We start from the raw sequence: 22759 nt of genomic DNA, 5'->3' as shown, positions 1-22759 counted from the left end.
CTCCCTTGAGCGCTTGGTGTGACATTCTCCCCCACCCAATTCCATGACGCCCTCGTCATGGTGGGCCACCCTGCCTACTCATCCCTTGGAGCGCTTGGCGTGCCATCGGATTTGGGTCGGGTTGGCTCTGATACCACTTTGTCACGGGCTGGCCCATCAACCCAAAAAACTAGCCTTTTAGGTGAGGACACCATCCCACTATATAAGGGCCCAATTTCACCCTTGCCTATCCGATGTGGGACTATTTTTCACCCTGCCTACTCCCTTGAGCGCTTGGCGTGACATGCTGCTCTGATTCTCTGAAATTAAGGGCAGTTGTAGCTGTTCTCAAAGGAGAAATAGCAATGGCCTAATCTGTTATGGGTCCAATGAAGAGGTTCTTTCTCATAACTGAAGCCATTTCATAATGATTTCTCCCTTTTGGTTTTTTCTTAATTACGTCTTTCCCCGTTATGCCATTGTAAGAAGTTTGAATTTATTGGCCTATAATGTTGAGAATGAACACCTTTTCTCAGACAATTTTGAGGTTATGGTGACTAATGATTTATAGCTTCTTTGGAGGAAGACTTGATTTTTTCCCCCCCCCTCCCTGTTCCTACAGGATCCAAAATTATTGGCAGCTTTAGTGGAGAGCCGAAAAAGACAAGCTCCATATGCTGGTGCATTTCTTCTGAAAGATGAGCCAGGGAGTGATCCCAGTCAAGCCTCTGGTTCAGAAACGGAGAAGAATATATATGATCTTAAAGGGAAAGAATTATTCAACCGTCTTCATGAAGTTGGTACTTTGGCCCAGGTATCCCATTCTTGCCTTAAATTATCTTGTGTCAACTTTCAAATGCTAATGCTACGATACTTGCATGGCCATTCTTTGTACATCTTTCCTTTCCTTAATTGTTTTATTGGGTACTCGTATAACATTGTTTTTATTTTGAATCTACTGAACCAGATTACAAGCATCCAAGGGGATCAGGTTGTGCTTATTGGCCATAGACGGCTACGAATCACGGAGATGGTAAGCTGGAATTCAACAAGGTTCATGTTCCCTGGAAAGTCTGCTGCTCAGCCTGCTCTTCTATGTCGAGATATCTCCAATACATATGGACACTTTACAGTTTTTTTATAAAACAATAAACTTTCAGCATCTTTTTTTTTTGGATGAATTAGATATCTTACCATCTTGAATTAGTGCTTTCTTTCTTTACCACTTTAGTGGATTTTTTTGCAAGCCATTATGGGATTAAATTTTTATAATTTGTCAATGAATTGTTTATGTTTTCCCTGTTCAATTCTTTTGGCCCCTTACTGTACGACTATATTCTTTTTCCAATCAATGATATTTTTTTTTTCATAGAGAAAATCGTCAATTTTCCTTTACCCAATAAATTCTTAAGAGTAATATTTAAGACTTTTTGTACAGGTCGAAGAGGATCCCCTTACAGTGAAAGTTGATCATCTGAAGGCATGCCTATTCCACTTGGCAAAATAAATGTTTTCGAAAGGTTTTCTTGCTTTCCTTCTTGTCACATATGTTTCTCTCTATGTTGCAGGATAAAGCATACAATAAGGATGATGATGTTATAAAGGCAACATCTTTTGAAGTTATAGCGACTTTAAGAGACGTTTTGAAGACAAGTTCCCTTTGGAGAGATCATGTCCAGACATATACCCAGGTTTGCCCATATTTTATTTTACTTCAGAAGAAAAATCTTGAGACTATTGTCTATATTGGAATATATTCCCATGTGGGATTTACTCTTTTTCAGCTCTGTTTCTACTTGGATGCGGTAGGTTGGACCTTTCTATTTGTTTTCTTCCCCTGATAGCTTGTCTTTGTAATTCTCCAATTGATCCTCCGCTCTGTTGATACTACAGCTTTTGTGGTGCTAATTTATTGAATTGCTTCAGTGTCAACATGAATGTGAATTAATTGTTGAATTTCAACGTTGTTATAATTTTACTGCCAGTTGATTGATAGCAGAAGAGGAAAGAAGAAAGTGGGAGGGAAGAAATTAGGGAAGGATTGGGTAAGTTGTATGTAAACCTGACATTCTTTGTTCAATGAAATCACAAGTGATTATCACAAAATTACAGAAATGCCCTTGAATGCTAATCCTATAGTATTAATGTCCATTGGTGAATTAGAAGACCAAATAGACCTTGTACAGTATGGTATAACTGATTGAGAGAAAAAAAGAAAAAAGTTATGTCCAGGGCTTCAAGCTAATGAAAAACACTGTTGCAATCCTTCCCTCCTGGATTGTAGGATAACTAAAGTCTCCTTGGAGTTCCAATTTTCTACATTCTAAAAGTGATCTATGTCGCTTTTCTAAGGCAAGGAAAACTTTAAGAAACAAAAGGGTGTCTTTTTAAGTTACAGTCTGGAAGCAGTTATGCAGATCTGTCTCTAACATTACAGATGGCTTTCAGATCTTGGGAAAAGCAGCAACTTAAACTTTCTTTGCGATTAGGAATATAAGGATTGAAAGCTGGTACAGGTTCCACTTGTGCAGGTTCCTGCGTGGGGTAGACTGGAGTTTGTCCCAAAACCTTCGCCATTTTTTAACAGAAGTGGTTGCCCTCAGACCCAAACCCATCTCTTTATCTGGTAAGTCTGAGTTTTTCACCAGCACAATGACTGCCGTCTCTTGTGGCATGTAAGAATGATGACATAGAATGATAGTATAAAGGAAGAACTAGTCTGTTCTCCAAATTTCCTGGGCATATACAACCTTTTTCCAATTCGCTTTGTATATGTAGTTTCCGATAAAAGTTACATCACCGATATACTAACCTACGGTCATAAGTGGAACTCAATATTATTTTCTTTATGGTATATAACTGATGTTTTAGAACCTGGACTGGCCTGGATGGTTGGACCCCACAAGGATGTGCTTTCAGGTTGCGTTGGTATTGACCCAAACTATTTCATACCCATAAAGAGAACTGGCTAATCTGTTCTTTTCTGCCGAGCTCTTCAACGTGGAAATTTTATTTGTTTGTAGTGGATTAATGCATGTATGAAATTATGATTTAATTTAGGTTTTTTTTTTTAAAGGAAAGATAACGCAAGTTAGATCCCTCTGAATCAGCATTACATTCAGACTCAGTTCTCCTCTTTGAATAGAGGATATAATAATTTATTTTTGTATTTCTCAATCTAAGCAGAAGATAATATACCTTGATATTAGCCCCTTTATAATAGTCAAACACCTTTTCAAAGTTTTGGATACTGAATAAAATGGGTTATTGTTAGTCACCTCAATGTTCTGACATCTTTTCTTTATTAGGAAACTCAATATGCATTTAATAAGAGAAATTAGTAAATGATTAGCAAGGCTGCTAAGCGCATGTTTGGATGCCAACCACTGTTCTTGTTCCAGCAATTTGTGCTAACTATGCTATTCTTGGAATGTTAATTGCAATTGCGACATGTTTGGCAACAATATCCTAGGTCAGACTTCTTGGTACGTAAACAGAAGGGACATGTTTGAATGGTGGTTTTAATAGTCATAACTGATGTAGATCAAGCCTGCAAAAGAAGGGGTCTTTTGGTTCCATCAAACCAGCCCCGCCAGCCCCAATGTTGGCCCATTAAGCCAATCCAAAACCAGAAAATACTGTTCACGTGAGTAGTACCCGTGAACAGTGATTTGGTCCCCTTTTCTGTTTCCTTTTTTGTGTTTCTTTGTTGACAAATAGTCAAAGTCAGATTTAGTCTCCTAGAAGAGTCCTTTTTTATCTCATGTTAGTTTCTTAGTGAACAAGTTAGTATTATGGAAGTGCTCTCCAGAAGTTTGCAATCAACTTCAGATCTGAACCATATCTCCCCCATCCCAAAATGCAAGGCCTTAAAGCTGACCCACCTTGCCTTTGCTGACGACTTGATGATCTTCTCCAAAGCTGAGGGCCCCTCCTTGGATACTATTATGCAGTGCCTCGATCTCTTTGCCTTGATGTCAAGCCTTCAGATCAACCCGGGGAAATCTCTCATCTTCTTAGCAGGGATCTCAGATGATACAAAAGCTTTTTTTATGGAGAAGACTGGCTTTGACCTGGGATCTCTTCCCGTCAAGTATCTGGGGTTGCCTCTAATTCCGGCTTGCCTTACTGCCCATCACTGCTCTCCCATGCTTGATCTTATCAGGAAACGCCTTCAACTATGGAAAGGAAAGCTGCTATCCTTTGCTGGCTGGTTAGAGCTGATCAGATTTGTCCTCCAAGCCTCTTACATCTACTGGTCTGGAATTTTTGGATTGCCTTAGTCCATAATTTCTAAACTGGAATCCATTTTTGCCTCATTCCTCTGGAAAGGGTGTGAGTCCCTCTAGATTTCTCCGCATGCTCAATTGGGTTGCTATTTGTCTTCCCAGAAAGGAAGGAGGCTTGGGTCTGAGGCGAATTAAAGATGTCAATTTTGCAGGAATCCTGAAGCTCATTTGGAAAATTGTTGCTGAAAAAAGAGCATTTGGGTCGATTGGGTTTACTCTAATCTCCTCAAGGCTGACTCCTTCTGGACGGTGAAAGTCCCCTTGGACGCCTCTTGAGTTTGGCATAAGATCATGCCCTTTAGAGATTTGGCTTCCAGAGCTATCTCCTACCGCATTGGGGATGGATCCACTACATTTCTTTGGCTTGATCCATGGCACCCAATGGGGACTTTCTCTCTTGCTATTAGTGCCCGGTCTGTCTATAGTTCTGGGCTCCCAAAGCAAGCCATGGTCTCCTCCATTATTTCGTCTGGTGCCTGGGACCCTCCTCCCCCTGGATCAGATCAGATCAGCTTGCAGATGCCTAGAACTCTCTGCCCACCCTCTCCTTTGCTGGCCAAGGAAGGAAGGACACTATTGTTTGGAACCATTCCCGGAATGGCTGTTTTAGTGCCAAAGCTGCTTGGGACTCTATCAGACTTCATGGCCTCTCTGCCCCCTGGCACAAACTTGTCTGGTTCAAGCATCATATCCCTAGGCAGAGCTTCACGGATTGGAGGGTCTTCATGAGATGACTCCCCAGTCCCCACGCAGAGCTTGCTATTACAACGAAGAATACCTGTCTAGCCTGTCTGCTGTGGATCTGACCCTGAAGATATTGACCATCTCTTTTTCGATTGCCTGGTTTCTTCCTCTATTTGGAAAATGGTTCTCTCCAAATGTTGGCCGATTAGTAGCAGAATCCTTCCTTTCCATAGGGAGTGGATTTGGATGGATATGACTTTCTAAGGGAAGACCATTTGCGACCTTGTGGCCAAGCTCGCTTTCTGTGCAGCCATCAATCAAATTTGGATGGAGAAAAATCCATAGGAAATGGAACTCCAACTCCCGTCCGCTTGGAAAGATTTGGAGCTCCATCTTTTTTTATGTAAAAGCTAAGATTTTGAAAGTCCCTTTATCATGTCCCCCATCCCCTAGAAATTGTCACATTGTTTCTTCCTGGGACCTCCTTCGATCTGTGTTCAGGAACCCAGATCTCCCTTGAAGTCTAGGGCCTTTGTTTTCCTTCCCCCTCCCCCTGGGGGGGCTGTATTTATTTTCTTCTCTCTTGGTAATGAATTTATTTATTCACCAAAAAAAAAAGTTAGTATTTAGTTAGGTTCAATTTTTCATGTTAGTTTCCTTTTCGGTTTTCTTTCTAAGTTGTAAGGCTGTATCGTCATCTATATAAGAGAGATTGTTGTAACACATTGAGAATTAATGAGAGATTGAAGTTTACAGCCATTGCTGCCACTTACTCCTGAGATAGGATGTTCAACAGCTGGGATAGCTGCGGGTGAGAGGCCCAGGCTGAGATAGCCATTCCCCTACCCCCCCCCCCCCCTTCTCCTCCATTCTTCCTTCCTTTCTTTTACGTTTCTGTTTTAACCTTTGTGAGGGAATGTTGGAGAGTTTTACGAGATTGTTTGAAGACCCACAACCATCTACCAAGATCAGATTGAGGATCAGCCAAGGAGACCAGATTGACATCAGCAATTGTCAGGGTTTTGGACTATATTAACTTCTTCAAGAACTCCCATCATAGAAGCCACTTTTCGGAGCCCTTTTAAGGGTTTGTTGGGGACAATAAGGGGGTAATCCGACCAGGTTTTCAGGGCATCTGAGGCCCCTCCTGACAACCGCAGGTTCTCTCCCACAGTGCCTGCGAAACCCTATTCTGTCCTGGTTTTTTGCTGGTTGTTTCTGTTTGCCTTCATATCTGATTCCAGCCATTGTAAGAATCCTATTTGGGGATATCAAAAGCCTATCTTGAACCAGGTTCGAGATCCCTTGGGCCCTTAGTTTATGAACTCTATTTCTTCTCGATTCAGCCAGATTTTCAGATCCTGCCTGGAATTAGGTCCTATTTGGTGATATCTATAGTCTATCTTGAACCAGGTTTGAGATCCCTTAAGACCCTTAGTTTTTGAGTTCTCTATTTCTCCTCAATTCAGCCATATTTTCAGATCCTGCCTGGGATTAAGTCATATGTGATCTAGTATTACACCATTCGAACCGTATTTCTCTCTCTCTTAAACTGATAGTTGCAGCAAAAATTAAGCAAACTGCATCTCTGTACAACCAGCCAAATAATTACTATATAAAATATTTTATATATATATATATATATTTGGTTTTTTTTTTTTTTTTTTTTTTTTTGGGGGGGGGGGGCCACAGATCATACAGGCATACAGCTTAAGTTGGTAGAAGTATTTGAAACTTGAGTTTGCTAAAAATAAAACTGAAAATGAGATGAATGTGCCAGTTGCTGTTTGTATCCTTACTTTGCTTGTAGGATTCTAAGAACTCTGATGGACAAAATCCTTGGGTTTGAAATACATTCATCATTCCTAATCACCTCTCTTTTGATGATTGCAGCATATTGGTGACTTCAATTTTCCAAGATTAGCAGATTTCGGTGCTGCTATCTCTGGGGCAAACAAGTTGCAATGCCAACAAGTGCTTGAAGAACTAGATGTAAAATGCTTTACCAATTGGATTTGTGTTTTTTATTTTTTAGCTGCCAAATATAGCCTTTTGGAATCAACCTGAATCTGTCTTGAAGTTTTTCTATTTTACATCTCGATTTTTTTTTTTTTTTTTTGTATGAGCATATGCACTTGTTTTTTCTATTTTTAGGCAACCATGAATATGGGGCTCTTTTGACCATCCCACCCCCAGATCATCCCCTCTAAAAAAATAGGAAAAAGGACTAGACCCTATTACTTAACATTACTGGTCTACTCTGACTTGAAGTCCTTGTTTGGTTACCCATTCCCTCTTCTTCTTTGTTTCATGTTTGGAAAAATGAACAGTTCGACATTTTAATTGTCTTAATGACCACTTGAAGTGGATGCCTTTTCCTTTTCACTTTATCTTCCAGAAAGTCTAGCAATTGTTCCTCCATTGTATGTGCTGGTTTTGATTTTTTAAACTTACAAGGATGCCAGTTATGGATGAGACCTAGGAGTTGGAGCATTGTATACTGGTTTGTACAGATAACCATAACAATTTTTTTTCCTTGGGAAGAGCAATTATTTAAGTTTTGAAGTTCTGCTACTATGGAAAGGACTTTCAGGTGGTGCTAAAAAAATATTTGTTTCGGTTATTTTTTGAGGAATCTTTTGTTGGAAATTAAAGTTTAGACATTTCCAATCTGATTCGAGTCTTTTCCATCTCTAATGGCTTTTTTACTCGACTTTCAAGACATTGCATCAATTAATACCAGAAGAGAATCATCCCATATTTTTCAGTTGTATCAACTTTTGGACTAGGAGATCACTTTGCTTGAATTTGTTAGTGTCAAATGTTTCACCCTCATTTATTCATCCAAAAAAAAGTGTTTCACCCTGGACATGTACAACATGGCAGAGGAGTGGTTTCTTTACATTTCTAACATGAATATTGCCCTGGTCTATCTACAACTCTGTAGATCTATTAAATGAAATACCTTAATGGGTGGAGATTCTGCATGTAGAACACTTCTAAATGTCCTTAGTCTATTGTATTACTGAAGGGTAGCATATACTTGTCACTGTCACCAATATACCGAAGGATTGTTTGGGACAAGAGCTGTTGATCAATTTCAACCATTTACTCCTAGGTTTTCTGATGTATTGGAAGTTTTGAAACGATTTTTGTCAATCTTTCATGACATGCTTACTTCAGTAGTTAGTTGCACCACGTTTCCGTATTGCATTATATTGTTAAAGATATGTATAATAGTGTAGTGACTACTGTAAGAACCGAGGGGGGGGGGTGCAGGGTAGTGAATTCCCGATTACAATTGAATTGCATCAAGGATCAGCTCTAACATGTATTTGTTTGCGCTAATCATAGATGAACTGATTAGAGACATTTAGATGAGATCCCTTGGTATATACTTTTTACTGATGATATTGTTTTGTTGGATGAAACAAAAACAGGGATACATGCAATGTTGGAATTAAGGAGATCAATCCTGGAAAGGTTTAACGATAAGTAGAACAAAAACAAAGTATATGGTGTCTTACTTTAGTAACAATAATTGAAAATGGGGTGGTAAAATTGATGATAGGGAGATACCGCAAAATGAAAATTTTAGGCACCTAAGTTCAATCTTATATGAAGGAGAAAAATAGGATGATAGTGCACAAAGAATTAGAATAGGGTGAATGATGTGGAAGGTGCATCTGGAGTGTTGTGTGATCTACATGTTCCTATAAAACAGAAAGGAAAATTTTATAGGACAGTTATATGGCCAACAATGATGTATGGAGCTGAATGTTGGGAAAACAACGTATAAACAAAATTTAGTGTAGCTGAATGAGGATGCTGAGATAGATGAGTAGTAAAACTATAAAAGATAAAATAAGGAATGAATAAATTAAGGCACCGTTTGACAACGTTTCTGCTGATTCTGTGTCTAGAAACAGCAGAAACGGCTTTTCACGTTTTTGGGAACAGAAACGGATTTTTAGGTGTTTGATAAACCTTGTTTCTTGACACAGAAATGGCAGAACATATCACTGATTTCATATACATTGTACTGAGAAGAGAAGAAAAAAGAAAGTAAAGTACTAATGACAGAACATGCATCATGGCCAGTGAAAGTGCACACAATTTTCAAAGAATTATTTCCACAATTTCACACATATATCACTGATTTCATATACATTTAACTGAAAATGGAATAGAAAAAATGAAAAAAAGAAAAGAAAAATAAGGATGGAAGGTCTGACACCTTAAAATCACAGGAATATGTAACAGTTCCTTAACCCTACAGAATCGAATCATATGAGAGGAAGAAATCCACTCATGCATTATGGTAAAAATCAGAAAAGGGTTTAAATCCCCTTACTATTCTTGAAGCAAGCCACCAATTTCTAACAGATTAGTTGAAGTAGATCGTACCCAGCGAACTAGACTTCTAAACCACTAGAAATTTTGTTCGATCGAGAAATTCTGCAAAGTAGGATCAAAGAACAAACAGTCATTCTATTCACATATTCCAACCTTTTCCATTACAAATTTTTAGGGTTTCTGTAAAATTGGGGAGAACATTCTCCTACCTGCAAAGGAATAGAGAGAAGCGTAAGGGTCGATGGAACCGAAGGCATTGAAGCTTGAGGTTGAAGATCTACAGTACCTGAACTTGCACGATTTGCAGCACCATGAACGAATGTCTGCAAGTGATAAGACAAATGCGGGGACCTCCAATCGTCTTCACGAGGGTTGCCTTGAGAGGTATCGCTGGAGTTTGGTTCGTATTTGCAGAGGAGTATGAAGGCCCTTGTTCTCTTTACAACAGAGAACTTCAGCGTGAGCCATGAGGTGAAATGTCGAGGCAATATTATTGAGCAGGGGTAAAAATGATGTCCACAAGTCGTTTTTGTTTCTTGTACCATAAATTGATATAAATTTCAATTTTTGTTTCTAAAACAAGGTGAAACGAAACATTTTTATCAAACGCTTTTCACTCCGTTTTTGCGTTTCTAGGAACAGAAAAACGCAAAAACGCGTTTCTGGGAACGTTATCAAAGGGGCCCTAAAGCTAACTTAGGAGTATCTTCAATACATGTAAGTTATGAGAAAATTTTTTGAGGTGGCATGGACATGTGTAAGGGAGGCCTTTGAGTTCTCCAGTTGGAGATCCAGTTGAAGGGGTGATTTGGTGCAGATCAAAGGAGCTAAAAGAGCCAGGGGTAGGCCTACAATGACTTTAGGTTTCAGTGTGATGCTCAGATGGTTTTATCTACCTTACTCCAACCTGCATTCTTACACAATAATTATTTTGTGCTAAATATTGCAATCTCAGGCAGTATACTTCTATTATTAAAAGGTTTTTAAATCTATGATGTTTTCACAACTCTTATTTGTTTTTTCCAATTTTAGGTATATAATCGTTTAAAACTGACTCTTGAATTGGTGAAGAAAGAGATGGAAATCAGCAAGATACAGGTATTTCTTGCCCATTATTATTTTCTATTTTACTTCTATGCCTAGTTTCTCATCTGATTTTCTCTTATATAATCTGTGCTAGGAATCAATAGCAAAAGCAATTGAAGAAAAGATAAGTGGTGAGCAGCGCCGGTACTTGTTGAATGAGCAACTTAAAGCAATAAAGAAGGTGTGGTGTTGTGTTGTGTTATTTATTAAAATGTCATTCTTTTAAAATTTAGTTTTTAACAATTTTTCGTTGGGTTTCAAATTTATTTATTGTTTGGCGTGCCTTGCACTATCTTACACTTGGCATGGTCTTGTGTTATTTCTTTTGATCCAGGAGCTAGGCCTGGAGACTGATGACAAAACAGCGCTCTCTGGTGAGTTCTCTGTGTGTATTGTTCCTCAGCGAAAGGCCTAAGTCAGAATAAGTGCATTCAAGCATTACCTTGGCAATGCTTGGGTAATAAAGGTTACCTGTGCATTTTGGGGCATGGAGTGACTAACTCGAGCATTATTTGGAAGTTACAGTAAAGTCAGTTGCCTAGGTGCGACCAGGGTGTGTCTAATCAATGTTTATCAGTTGAGGCTCTTGACTTTGTTATTCTGTTTAAACTTGTATCATTTTACATTGGGTATTTGACCACCGAAACATGGTGGTGGTTGTTTGATTTTTTTTTTTTTTTTTTTTTTTTTTTTTTTTTTTTTTTTTTTTTTATTTATTTATTTTTATCTCAGAACACTAGTTAACGTTGTCTTATCATTTGTTAGACAAATCATCATCTATTCTTGCCGTTGACTAGTCATGGTCTACGCTTGGTTAGTCATTGCTTCACCTGGGCATTGACTCACCTCTTTGACAACCTTGGTCAGAGTGACCGAATGGGGAGCACCATCCTCATCAAATCATAGAGTACACTGAAATACTTTTTTTTTTTTTTTTGGGTGGAGGGTAACAAATCGATTAAATTCACTGATTTGATAGGATGACCTAATAATCCAACTATTGCATTATTTGCATGGTTGGAGGAATATGGATCCTTACTTAAATGTTTTTGGACAATATCTAGTATCATCTGATCGAAGATAGTTTTTGGCACAGTTCAGTCTCTTGGGCGGGACCTATTTTGTTGTGGGTATCTCCTACCACTGCACCAGTTATGTGGCTACATATAATTGCATGACTTCTTCCTGTGATTTCTACCTAGATTGCTTCTCTAGTTGGCTGTTGGGTGATATACATCTGCGCTTTTTATATGCATCTGTGGTTTTGACAGAGTGATTAGCCTTCCTTTCATTGGTGCAGCAAAATTTAGGGAAAGACTTGAACCAAATAAGGAGAGATGCCCACCTCATGTTTTGCAAGTCATAGAAGAAGAGCTCACGAAGCTACAGTTGTTGGAAGCCAGTTCAAGTGAGTTTAATGTCACTCGCAACTATCTTGATTGGCTCACGGCGTTGCCTTGGGGTAACTACAGGTAGATTCATCTCTTTGACAGGTGTATAATTTATTGTTGTTTTGAGGCTAACCTTCAAGGGATGTAATGATTAGAATCAAACAGTTACAATTTGTGTGGGTGCAGTGCCATCTAGTTTTCAGGGAGTTCTGCATATGTCCAAATGTTGCTTTTTTCAGGGAGTTATATATGGGGCCAAAATGTTGCTGTTGTTAAGTCTGTATTGGTTTAGTACCAACTGGTTTTATCTACCTCGAATTTGTAAAAAATTTACTTCCAGGACTCTCCTAAATTTATCTATTTTCTCATATTGGAGTTCACTTTACCAATTCTGTTTCACCTTGAGTTTGAAAGCAAGATGCAATACAAATGTTATAAACTTTGAAATTTTGTTCTGGGTCTTTATTGGAAGTGCCATCTTTTATCAGTAGGTGTTAATCTTCTGGAGATCATGGAGTTAATTGTTCTTTTTATTTATCTGATGAAAATGCAGTGATGAGAATTTTGATGTTCATCGTGCTCAAGAAATACTAGATGAAGACCATTATGGCCTAAACGATGTTAAGGAGCGTATATTGGAATTTATAGCTGTTGGAAAACTAAGAGGAATATCACAAGGTAAGTAAAATCTAATTTGATTATGTTCAAATGTGCTACCTTATGTAATGATTATGGAAATAGTTTCTGCATATGAAGTCTGACAGTTTGTACCTTATTAGGTTGAAATTATCTACCTATATGTATTATAAGTTATGCTTTATTTTATATCCATATTGGGAACTTTAAATCCTAAATTATATGATAACCTTTCCTCAGATTATGTAAATGTACTATTGTATAAACCAGATGCACTCTTAACTTGTGTCTCAAAGCCTTTTCTATATTAATTGCGTTGGCTAGATGAACCTTTGCATGAGTCCGCATCATTTGTCATCAGTCATCATCTCACTTCACATCCTTTTGCGCATCCTACTTGCACGACACCACTCCTCTGCACCAGTGCACATATTTTTCATTTTAAGTTCCTGCAGCTGTATACGTTTCTAATTCTGTTTATTCCAGAGTTGCAACTTTGTCAACCTCAACATCCTTATTTAAGCTGAGGCCATGCTAGAAGGATGTCATGTATTGACTATTAAGCTTACTGATGTTGCTACTTATGACCCATTAGTATAAATAAAGAAAATAGAATCTTGGAACATGACACTACACAGGGGTGCTCAGAATGTGTTTTGGATTAATTAGGTTTTGAATTAGTTCAGGCGCAGGACACAAGCCTGGTCTGGTTCCATGAATGAGACAAGCATTCTGGATCTGGGCTCTGTTTGCGGAGTGGCTCATCACTGAACTGGTCAATACTTAATTTTTCATGCATAGGGTGTTCTGTTGCCCTTGATCCATGCACATGTAATGGTATTGTTTGTATTCTGTTGCTTATGGATGGTTGATATTCTTAGATTCCCACCATTGATAATTTTTTGCTGCCTATCAATGCAAGTTGAGGAACTGCACCACCCGAATCTTTGCATTGTGACTTGTGATAATCATTTGCAGGAAAAATCATTTGTCTCTCTGGGCCTCCTGGAGTCGGTAAAACAAGCATTGGTCGTTCTGTTGCACGTGCCCTTAATCGGAAGTTCTACCGATTTTCTGTTGGAGGGTTGGCTGATGTAGCTGAAATCAAAGTAAACAGAAGATCCTTTTTTTTTTTCTGACGAAGTCCTTAATGCATATTATACAGCATTACCTTTTTTTTTGCCTTATCAACTGCCTATACTGATTCAGGGACATCGTCGAACCTATATTGGTGCCATGCCTGGAAAAATGGTGCAATGCCTAAAAAATGTGGGGACAGCTAACCCCCTGGTTCTGATTGATGAGATTGACAAGGTATTTTTGGGTATACTGCATAGTTTCCACACCTTGGTGAATTTGTTACTTTTAATATCGATTTGGATGATTTGGACCTTCTTTGCCTTTGGTCAAAACTTTTAGCTCATAGCGTGGTGCTTTCTGACCATTTAATGTTACGGCACTTTCCAAAATTTTGGTGTCAGATCTCCGTGTCTTTGCCCATGTCTGTGTCCGATACTTGACACATATTCGCTTTTACTGTGTAACTAACTGACCATGGCATCGGTGCTTTGATTTCAAACTTAGATTGTTGGGGTATATCATATTTTCTGCATTTATGTTTTTGACTGTTCAACAACAAAGCCTTATCCCAACTAAATGGGGTTGGCTAGTTTTTTTACTGTTCATGATAATCAAATGACTCCACTTTATACTGAAAATGTTCTTCAACAGTTGGGAAGGGGGCACGCTGGTGATCCAGCAAGTGCTTTGTTGGAACTTCTTGATCCAGAGCAAAATGCAAATTTTCTGGACCATTATCTTGATGTCCCCATTGATGTATCAAAGGTAAGTCACCAAGATGCCATGAATTATGGGGTTTCTTCCATGTGTGATTTTGTATGAAGTATATATACTGCCCTTTGAACTCCTTCGTCTTGCTTTTCCTTACTGCAGGTTCTTTTCATCTGCACAGCAAATGTAGTGGAAATGATACCCAATCCTCTTCTGGACAGAATGGAGATTATTACCATTGCTGGTTACATCACTGATGAGAAGATGCACATTGCCAGAGATTATTTGGAAAAGGCTACTCGGGAAGCTTGTGGTATCAAGCCAGAACAAGTATGGATTTGTTTGATTGACGTTCTAGTATTTTCGAGTTGTGTTTAGTCTATGAGCTTGTTGGATTGGATAATTTAGCTTATATATGAAATTTTGTTGAGATGAAAACAGTAGAAAGACGATGCAAGTTTAGTAAGTTAATGATTAGTTAGATCATGTTATTTCTTTGTTTCATTGAATGATAAAGCTGTAACATTAGTATTGATAAGATGACTTTTGAAATGCTAAGTTGTAAGGATTACTTGGTTGACAGGTTTAGTGGGCTATCTTCTTTTGTTTATCTTTCACAATCCCTTCGTTAGTTTGAGAGTCAGAATCTATGCGACCAAACTTATCCCAAAACTGGAAGGGGAAAAAAAAATGTAATCAAATTGTAATATAGAATGCTCTATTCGGGATAGGATAATGGGAGATTATTTTTACCTGTGCTACAGATGCACGTCAGTCACGGGGTTTATGATACATACACCAGTTTAGAGGCCTTGTCAAGGAACCATAAAGATAAACTGATTATCATGCAGGATGATCATAACCATTGCATATTGGGTGTAAGTGCTACATTCCTTAGAATTAAGAATACAAAGGCCAATGGACCTGTTGGATACACTGAGCCATAGTTGTCACGGCGCTAAGGCGAACCAAGGCGGTGGAGGGTTGTCTAAGCGCTTAGGCAAGAAGGCGCCCGCCTTAAGGTGAACAAGTGTTATTTTTTATTTTTCCTATTTTTTAACATTATTTAGTAAGTTATATATACCTTGTATCATAAAAAATCAAGATTAAGCCACATCAAGTCATTAAAAATCAACATTTAGTCATATCAAATCATAAAAAATTAACATTAAGTCATATTAAGTTATAAAAAAATCAACATTTAGAGAAATGCTCTTATTCTATAATAAGTTTGATTGGTCAATGATTTTATTTTTACATGAGACTTTTTGTATTAGTTATAACATAAAACCAGCTTTCTAACAAGTCTAAGATTACTTAAATCTGAGTTGCAATGACAAAGTATGCTTCAGTCAAACTTATTTTTAAGTACGCGAATACTGTTAAAATCGCCTGAATGAAAATAATTTTATGAATATCAAAACAAAATATTATTTTACCGGATTTTTGGTTTTTAGCAATGTTTTAATATGATAGAATTTATAAAATTTTCATAATTGAGAAAAACTCTAGCATTTAAAAGTTGAAAATCGTCTCTATAACCAAAATCCAGTTTTTGTTCTTGGACTGGGGGGTTGACTTTTTATCCTTTTAGAATTTGATTTTTGAACTATTTTTATTGGATTCAAATAGGGGGTATTTGCTTATTTATGAATAATATCTTAAGTAAATGAAATAACAAATATTAAAAACATTTACTTGAATGATATTTGGCATAAATAAGTGCTGAAACACAAGGCGACATACAGTGCAACAAGGCGGCTGTTGCCTAGGCCCAGGCAAACCGCCTGGACGCCTAGTCGTCGCCTAGGCGACACCTTCACAACTATGCACTGAGCTTAAAGCTTCCTCTTGGACTGATTCTGACTTGCAGCTTTTCTAGCATCCTTGGATTTGCCTTAAATTACTTTATCTGTGAGATTTTCTAATCTAGATTAGAAATATCTACGAGACTTAGTGGCTTTGTCTGTAGTGAAATATGAAACCTCAACATCATCAACATATATAATTGCTTTAGTATTTTTCAGTCAAGCAAAAGGACTTTCTCTCTTTCTCTCTCTCACAAAAGGACTTTCTCTTAGACACCTTGAAATTTTGAAATTACTCACAATTCGTTATACCTGGGTAAGCCAGTGGTCATCCTCCTAATTAGTAACTTTTAATTTCTTGGTGAAGTTGTCTTAACATGTTCTATTTTTATTTATGGACTTATGAGAAAAAGTACCTTAATATTCAAGTAACTATTCTTGGTAGGTTGAAGTGACCGATGCAGCTCTTCTTGCTCTAATAGAAAACTACTGCAGAGAAGCAGGAGTCCGGAATTTACAAAAACACATTGAGAAGATTTACCGCAAGGTTTGCTTGGATGTTTTATTTCAGTTTGAATTATGAAATTGGATGGATTGAACTACATTAGGCCCTTTTATAATCAATATTTTATAGACTAATATTATTGCTAATCAAGTTGGCTTGTATCTAATAGTCTTATGATAAACAAAATTGCTCAGTTCCTATGTTATTAGCTATTAGAGGTACTAGTTTGTATGAGAAGGCCATAGTGGAAGTACGAGGCTACCATAAGAATTTCTTTCATGGGCTCTCTGGAACCCCATTATATGGTGTGTGGCCTTTGCTGTTATAAGCTGTAGAATTATGGTTGCTTGTGGCAAGATGGCTCAAACTCCATGAATTGTGGAACCCATGAGACTGCTTCAGTGCCCTTGTTGGACTGTGAAGGTGGAAATTTCCTGATTGTGTCTCTGGGGATGCATCAATAATAAGAAATAATATCATTAGAAAACCCAATCAATGAAATTGAGAAAAAATAAAAATAAAAATTGGTATCAAGTTACTTAATGTTGACCTAACCTTGCATTGTGCTTTAACTAATTGACAGATTGCTTTGCAACTTGTGAGGAAAGGAGAAACAAATGAACCGTCTCAAGTTGTTGTACCTAGTGAAGCTAAAGAGAAATCTGCTGAAGGATTGATTGAAGCTGTGGTATTAGAGGAAGCCCAGGTTGGTTCTGAACCAGGAGAAGGTTGCAATGAGAAGCCGGGCAGTGAAATGCCCACAATTGCTGATCAAATCCAGACAGATTTGCTAGCTGATGAAAAATGCAAAGATGATCAAACAGTTGATGCAGAGGTATGTGCTCCAAAAACCAGAATGTTTGTTCATTAGTCCGGTGCGTGTAAGAAAAAGAAGATTATGAGAGGGAACTTCGGTGCACTGCAACCTGCTTTAACAGCAAGATTTACAGGTGTTCATTTGTCAAGAAAGGAAAAGGAAATATGAAAATTTTATAGATACCTAATATTCTTTTGTTTGAGCCTTTGTTTTTCCTCGCCTTTATGTGAGTTTTTGAGAGTGAAACCATCTTCTCTAAGTGGGAAGTTTCCATTTTCTTTTCAAAGTCGTCCATCTGAATCCATCAAATAATTTTCTCTTTTCATATTTTCTTATATTAATTTTCTGTTCTTCCATTCTCTTGACAAATGAACCTACCCATATCTTTGATGATGATTATAATATGTGGACTTAAAATGCATTTTGTAGTTTGGTTGTGCCTGTAGTTGGAATTGTTCAGACAAATGAATTCTTGTACCAGGTTTTTCTTTGCATTGACAAAATCATATTGGCTCCATCTGGTTTGTATTGAAGGGAAGGGATGGCTAGTGAAATTAAAACAAAAGTTGGATGGAAACTTTTCTAATCATTGCCATAGTTGTCAAGGCGTTGTTTAGGTGACAGGGTGCTCTCTTAAGGGTAAGGCAAACTATTGCCTTGTTTTATACAATAAGGCGGTTGCCTTGGTTTCCAAGTCATCACCTAGGCGTTACGTTGGTCACCTAGTTTTAATTGAACATTTATTTTTTCATGTAGTTCATCGAATGCTTTCTTGAATGTTCGTTGATTAATGCTTGATGCCTCTTTTTATATGTTATATTGTTGCTAATATATGTGTATGACATGTGTACATGTACCTTACTAAACACTAATTTATAGAACTAAACCCCCCCACCTACACTTCTGCTTGCCTTCCTAAGCAAGATGCCTGACCATCGCCTAGGGTTGCCTAGGCACCTTGATAACTCTGATCATTGCAAACAATGATTATGTAACTAATTTTTTTTCAATCCTAGTAATAGAATTTAAAGAAAACTTTTTAACCAAACACCTTGGATTTGAATAGGAGAATAATTCTAAAAAAAAAAAAAAAGGAGAATAAAGAATCCATTTGAAAGTTTAACTACCATATTTGGTAAGATTTTGAGTTTGTCACAACCATGAATGCAAAATTTCCAATTTTCCGTTTTCTTTTTTAAACTAAACAGCTATTAAGACAATAGGAACTTTTCTTTTGTTGGAAAGGGGACATGAGATCAAGAAAAGGCCAAGTATGGAGATGGGAGGATGCAACACCAGTAAGCTCTATATATATATATATATATATATATTTTTTTTTTTTTATTGTGGTTGGTTAATTAAACTCACAATCTAGTGCAAGAATTCAATGGTCCAGGGAATTCCATCCTAGTCACAATCAAACTAGAAATGACGCATGAAATTTGAGTTTTCCACCACAATGCTTATTCTTCACTGTAATCACCATCCAGACCCTGCAGTGGTGGGTTTGAGTTGGGAAACAGCTTCTCTGTGAGTGGGGGTAAGGCTGCGTACATTATGACCGCTCTCAGACCGTGTGAGCCTCATGCACTGGGTACACCCTTTTTTCTTTTTTCTTTTTTTTATAATCACCACCAGAGATTATTGCTGCTCTCATTTGACAAGAGACTCAAAGACTTTGGGTTTGCTGTGTCCAGATGGATATATTTGAAAGGAAAAGGATATGAGGACTTTCTACTTTATGCAACCCACTTGGAAGAAAATGTTACCATGGTCCCCTAAATCTTCCCATAGTGGTTTAAAAAATACGATTAAACAAGAACTTTGGTGGTTAAGCTGGCCTCTTCTTTTTTTTTTTTCGTTGATAAATGCTCAGCTGGCTACATTGTCCCTCACTTTCCGAATGTTGATCCATCCTTTTCAAAATTTGGATGGATAGGAAATTAGGAATCATAGGATACCTTCTAAATTGGCCGCATCTTTGGTAGTACAACTCAGTCATGTCATTCGTACATGTATGGAACTTGCTTTTCCCTGTTCATAACTTTTTTCAGAACAGATTTTTTTAACATTTCTGAAAGCTTCATTTTCCATGCAGTAAACTCTGTTTGGGCCATTAGTGTCACCAAATTTATAAAAGGTGACAGGCTTATTATGTCCAAATAAACTGAAGTAGTTGATCCATTCAGCTAAGCTACAGCATGTTCCATGCACCAAGTAGCTGCCCTATATTGCCTTCTTTCTTCCTAAGGGGGTCCCAAATTATCTATCAAACTTCACATGTTAGGAGTAGGTTTCCCTCCAGAATGTACCCTGACTGATCTGGGTATTTATCATCTCCATTTAAGTATATGTGTGTTTTTCTCAAGGACTCCTGATCAACTCTACCTTCCCTGCCCCTTATTTTTCATCCCATTCATTTGTATGTCTTGTTGACAGGAAAATATTGGAACTGAGAAAGGCCAAGAAAATGAAGCAAGTAAGGCATTTGATAAAGTTTTGATCGATGCATCAAATATATCTGATTTTGTTGGGAAGCCTGTTTTCCATGCTGAACGCATCTATGATCAGACACCAGTTGGAGTTGTTATGGGTCTTGCATGGACCGCAATGGGTGGTTCAACACTCTATATAGAGACCACTCTAGTGGAGCAAGGAGAAGGAAAAGGAGAACTCAATGTCACTGGGCAGCTTGGAGATGTCATGAAAGAGAGTGCCCAGATAGCCCACACAGTTGCTAGAGCAATATTGGTTGAGAAAGAACCGGATAACCCCTTCTTTGCTAATTCAAAACTTCACCTCCATGTCCCTGCTGGGGCTACACCAAAGGATGGCCCTAGTGCTGGCTGCACCATGATCACATCAATGCTGTCTCTAGCCATGAAGAAGCCTGTAAAGGAGGATCTAGCAATGACTGGAGAAGTGACTTTGACAGGGAGGATCCTTCCAATTGGTGGGGTAAGTGAAATTACACTGAACTGTGATCTCTTTAAATACTTTCATTACTTTGTTTAGTCTTTCAATATTTTCTTGGAGTTCAAAAAATGTGAAATCAAATTAAAAAAAAAATAAAGAGAGGTGTTAAAAAAATTCAGTTGTATTTTCTGCAGAAAATTAAAATATAGGCATTTAAGGTAAATCATGACTCAGCAAGAAAAATCATATGCAGCCTTAAAAATTTGCATTACAACTGAACATGTGGCAATTGATTTTCAATGTAGAATGCGTTGATTTCTTTCTTGGCTATTTTCACTCGGTCACTTTCATTCACTTGCCTCATTTTACTTTACCAATTAACTTTTATTTCACTTCTCTTAATATATGACCGGACGGGGGCCTAAGTGAACATTTCATGTAGACCTTGATATTTTTGTGTGTGTGCACATCCTCTGACAAGCAAGTTCTCAATCCATATTCTTTTGAATTGCCAATAGTTGACCTTTATTTTGTTGTATATGAGCACCAGTCATCTTCTATAACTATTAGATTAGTTATTTTTTGCTTTCAAGTTAAGCCATACAAACCGAACTTCAGCCTTTAAATCAAAATTATCTCACCATCTGTTGAGCTTTGGAATCCATCATTGAAGCTGCCATGGGTGTAACCATCTTTTGTGTGCTTTCAACATTTATGTATAATAGTTGGATGACCTACTGGGTGGAATGGTCAGAATAACTTATTTCTAATTTGGCAAATAAACAGGTCAAAGAGAAGACAATAGCTGCGAGGAGGAGCAATGTGAAGACTATAATATTCCCGTCAGCTAACAGGAGGGACTTTGATGAGCTTTCTGCCAATGTGAAAGAAGGCCTTGAAGTTCACTTTGTAGATGATTACAGTCAGATATTCAATTTGGCTATTGGTGGTGACCAAGAGGCAGGAAAATAAAATTATGCTTGCTTAAAAGTGTTTAGTTGGGAGTCTCTACCTTTTGGGCACTGAAGTAAAATGTTTCTTGGTGCATGCGTTTGCTTCCGAGCCAGTGACAGTTTTGTAGGAGCTGATCTTTTGCCCAGTTTCCAGAGTTTGACAGCAAGGTAGGTTTGACAATATTTTCAAGCTCTGTTCTCATATGGCAAAGGCAAGGTTCTTTCATTATTTGTTTTAATTTTTTTTTTTCCAGTTGAGGAAGACATTAAAGGTTCTTTAATTGCTCAACCCAGGGAGGATCTTCCATTATTTGTTCCTCCCATGTAAAATCACACATTTTGTAACAATATGATTACTAATTTTTGAGGTGGTGAGATGCTATAAGATTTGTTATGAAATAATTGTGAACTTGTTTACTAGAAGAGAAATGAACATAGCTTCTCATATATTTTAAATGCTTCCTTACATTTCCATAGCCTTGGTACAAACCAACCTCCTTGACAATCTAGTCAAGTCTCTTCAGTAACAATTGATAAAACTGGAACTAACAAAACAAAGAATCTTGCGGCCCAGCGGAAATAGCAGAAGTCCTTCCTTCTGAGAAAATTTTGTGGAAGCTTAATCGATTTGCTCTCTCTATCTGATGATTGGTTTGCTTCATTATTAGGGAAATTCGTGGTTGATTTGGCAGAATATTCAGTTAGGCAAAAACTTGCATTGAATTCAACTCAACTTGGCCTTACCTCAACATTTCAATAGTAGAACGCAAAAGCCTTCTTAGCCAGTGGCATGCCACTCAAACGACTATCGCAGCTTATAATGTATTGGAGCAATTATTAAATTAGCTTTTGTTTGATCATTTCTCATTTTATCTTTTCTAGTTTTACCACTCATCCACCCCAACATCTTTATTTTAGAATTTATCCACCCAAACATCTTTATTTCAGCTACACTGAGGTTGTGTTTTGGTATGCATTCGCGAAATAAATTCTGCATTTAGAAAACATTCTGGAGCGAGAAAAATCGGGTTTCAGAATGCATTCTAGACCCAAAATTTATTCTGAGATTATATACCAAACACAGCCCAAGTTTGTTTATATGTCGTTTCCCATCATTTAATTTTGGATTGAATTCCTCAGCGGCACAACAGAGCGTTTGGCGCATATCTAAAGGCCAAAAATGTTCATGCATGGAGCCTAAGGTGGTCACACGTAGTCCAAAGTATTTTTGGACGTTGGATATGTGCTAGACGCCCTCTTGCACCAAAGAGGATATAAGTCCTTAAGTTTCATACATTATTGTTGATTATATAACTGCTTTATAAAAATTTCCTTTGAGGTTTAAAAAAAAATACTGCGATAACATTTTGAAAACACCTTTCTACCTATCCACACTAAGCTAATTATTTTGCAATGTCATCCTCTATTTATCTTTGTTTATTTATGATTGAATCTAGGTACCTAAATTTTTTACTTTGTGGTATCTCATAATCTTATTGTAAAATAAATATGAAAATCTTATGAAACTAAAATTTTATCACATGAAAT

The 22759-nt window shown here is 37.5% G+C and overlaps 1 protein-coding gene across 2 annotated transcripts in view; it reads left to right on the top strand.

Moving 5' to 3' along the window:
* The window catches only part of LOC122086455 (lon protease homolog, mitochondrial-like), a 30103-nt gene extending 8445 nt beyond the window's left edge, over positions 1–21658 (top strand). Inside the window, exons 3-21 of one of the 2 annotated variants that reach the window (XM_042655262.1) lie at positions 602–793; positions 947–1012; positions 1418–1459; positions 1548–1670; positions 1965–2024; positions 6846–6944; positions 10341–10406; positions 10489–10575; positions 10729–10768; positions 11695–11866; positions 12339–12463; positions 13400–13530; positions 13631–13735; positions 14153–14266; positions 14375–14542; positions 16466–16567; positions 17109–17360; positions 19782–20300; positions 21045–21658. In XM_042655262.1, the coding sequence (XP_042511196.1) occupies positions 602–793; positions 947–1012; positions 1418–1459; positions 1548–1670; positions 1965–2024; positions 6846–6944; positions 10341–10406; positions 10489–10575; positions 10729–10768; positions 11695–11866; positions 12339–12463; positions 13400–13530; positions 13631–13735; positions 14153–14266; positions 14375–14542; positions 16466–16567; positions 17109–17360; positions 19782–20300; positions 21045–21230 (2649 nt within the window). In that variant the 3' untranslated portion in view covers positions 21231–21658. The remainder of the gene's footprint in view (positions 1–601; positions 794–946; positions 1013–1417; positions 1460–1547; positions 1671–1964; positions 2025–6845; positions 6945–10340; positions 10407–10488; positions 10576–10728; positions 10769–11694; positions 11867–12338; positions 12464–13399; positions 13531–13630; positions 13736–14152; positions 14267–14374; positions 14543–16465; positions 16568–17108; positions 17361–19781; positions 20301–21044) is intronic. The other variant, XM_042655263.1, reaches the window with a different exon arrangement.
* The last annotated feature ends 1101 nt before the right edge of the window (positions 21659–22759 follow it).

This window comes from Macadamia integrifolia, chromosome 8 (genome assembly GCF_013358625.1).
Source record: "Macadamia integrifolia cultivar HAES 741 chromosome 8, SCU_Mint_v3, whole genome shotgun sequence".
NCBI lineage: Eukaryota > Viridiplantae > Streptophyta > Magnoliopsida > Proteales > Proteaceae > Macadamia > Macadamia integrifolia.
The sequence above is the reverse complement of the archived record's forward strand: the minus strand, read 5'-3'. Positions and strand labels throughout refer to the sequence as shown.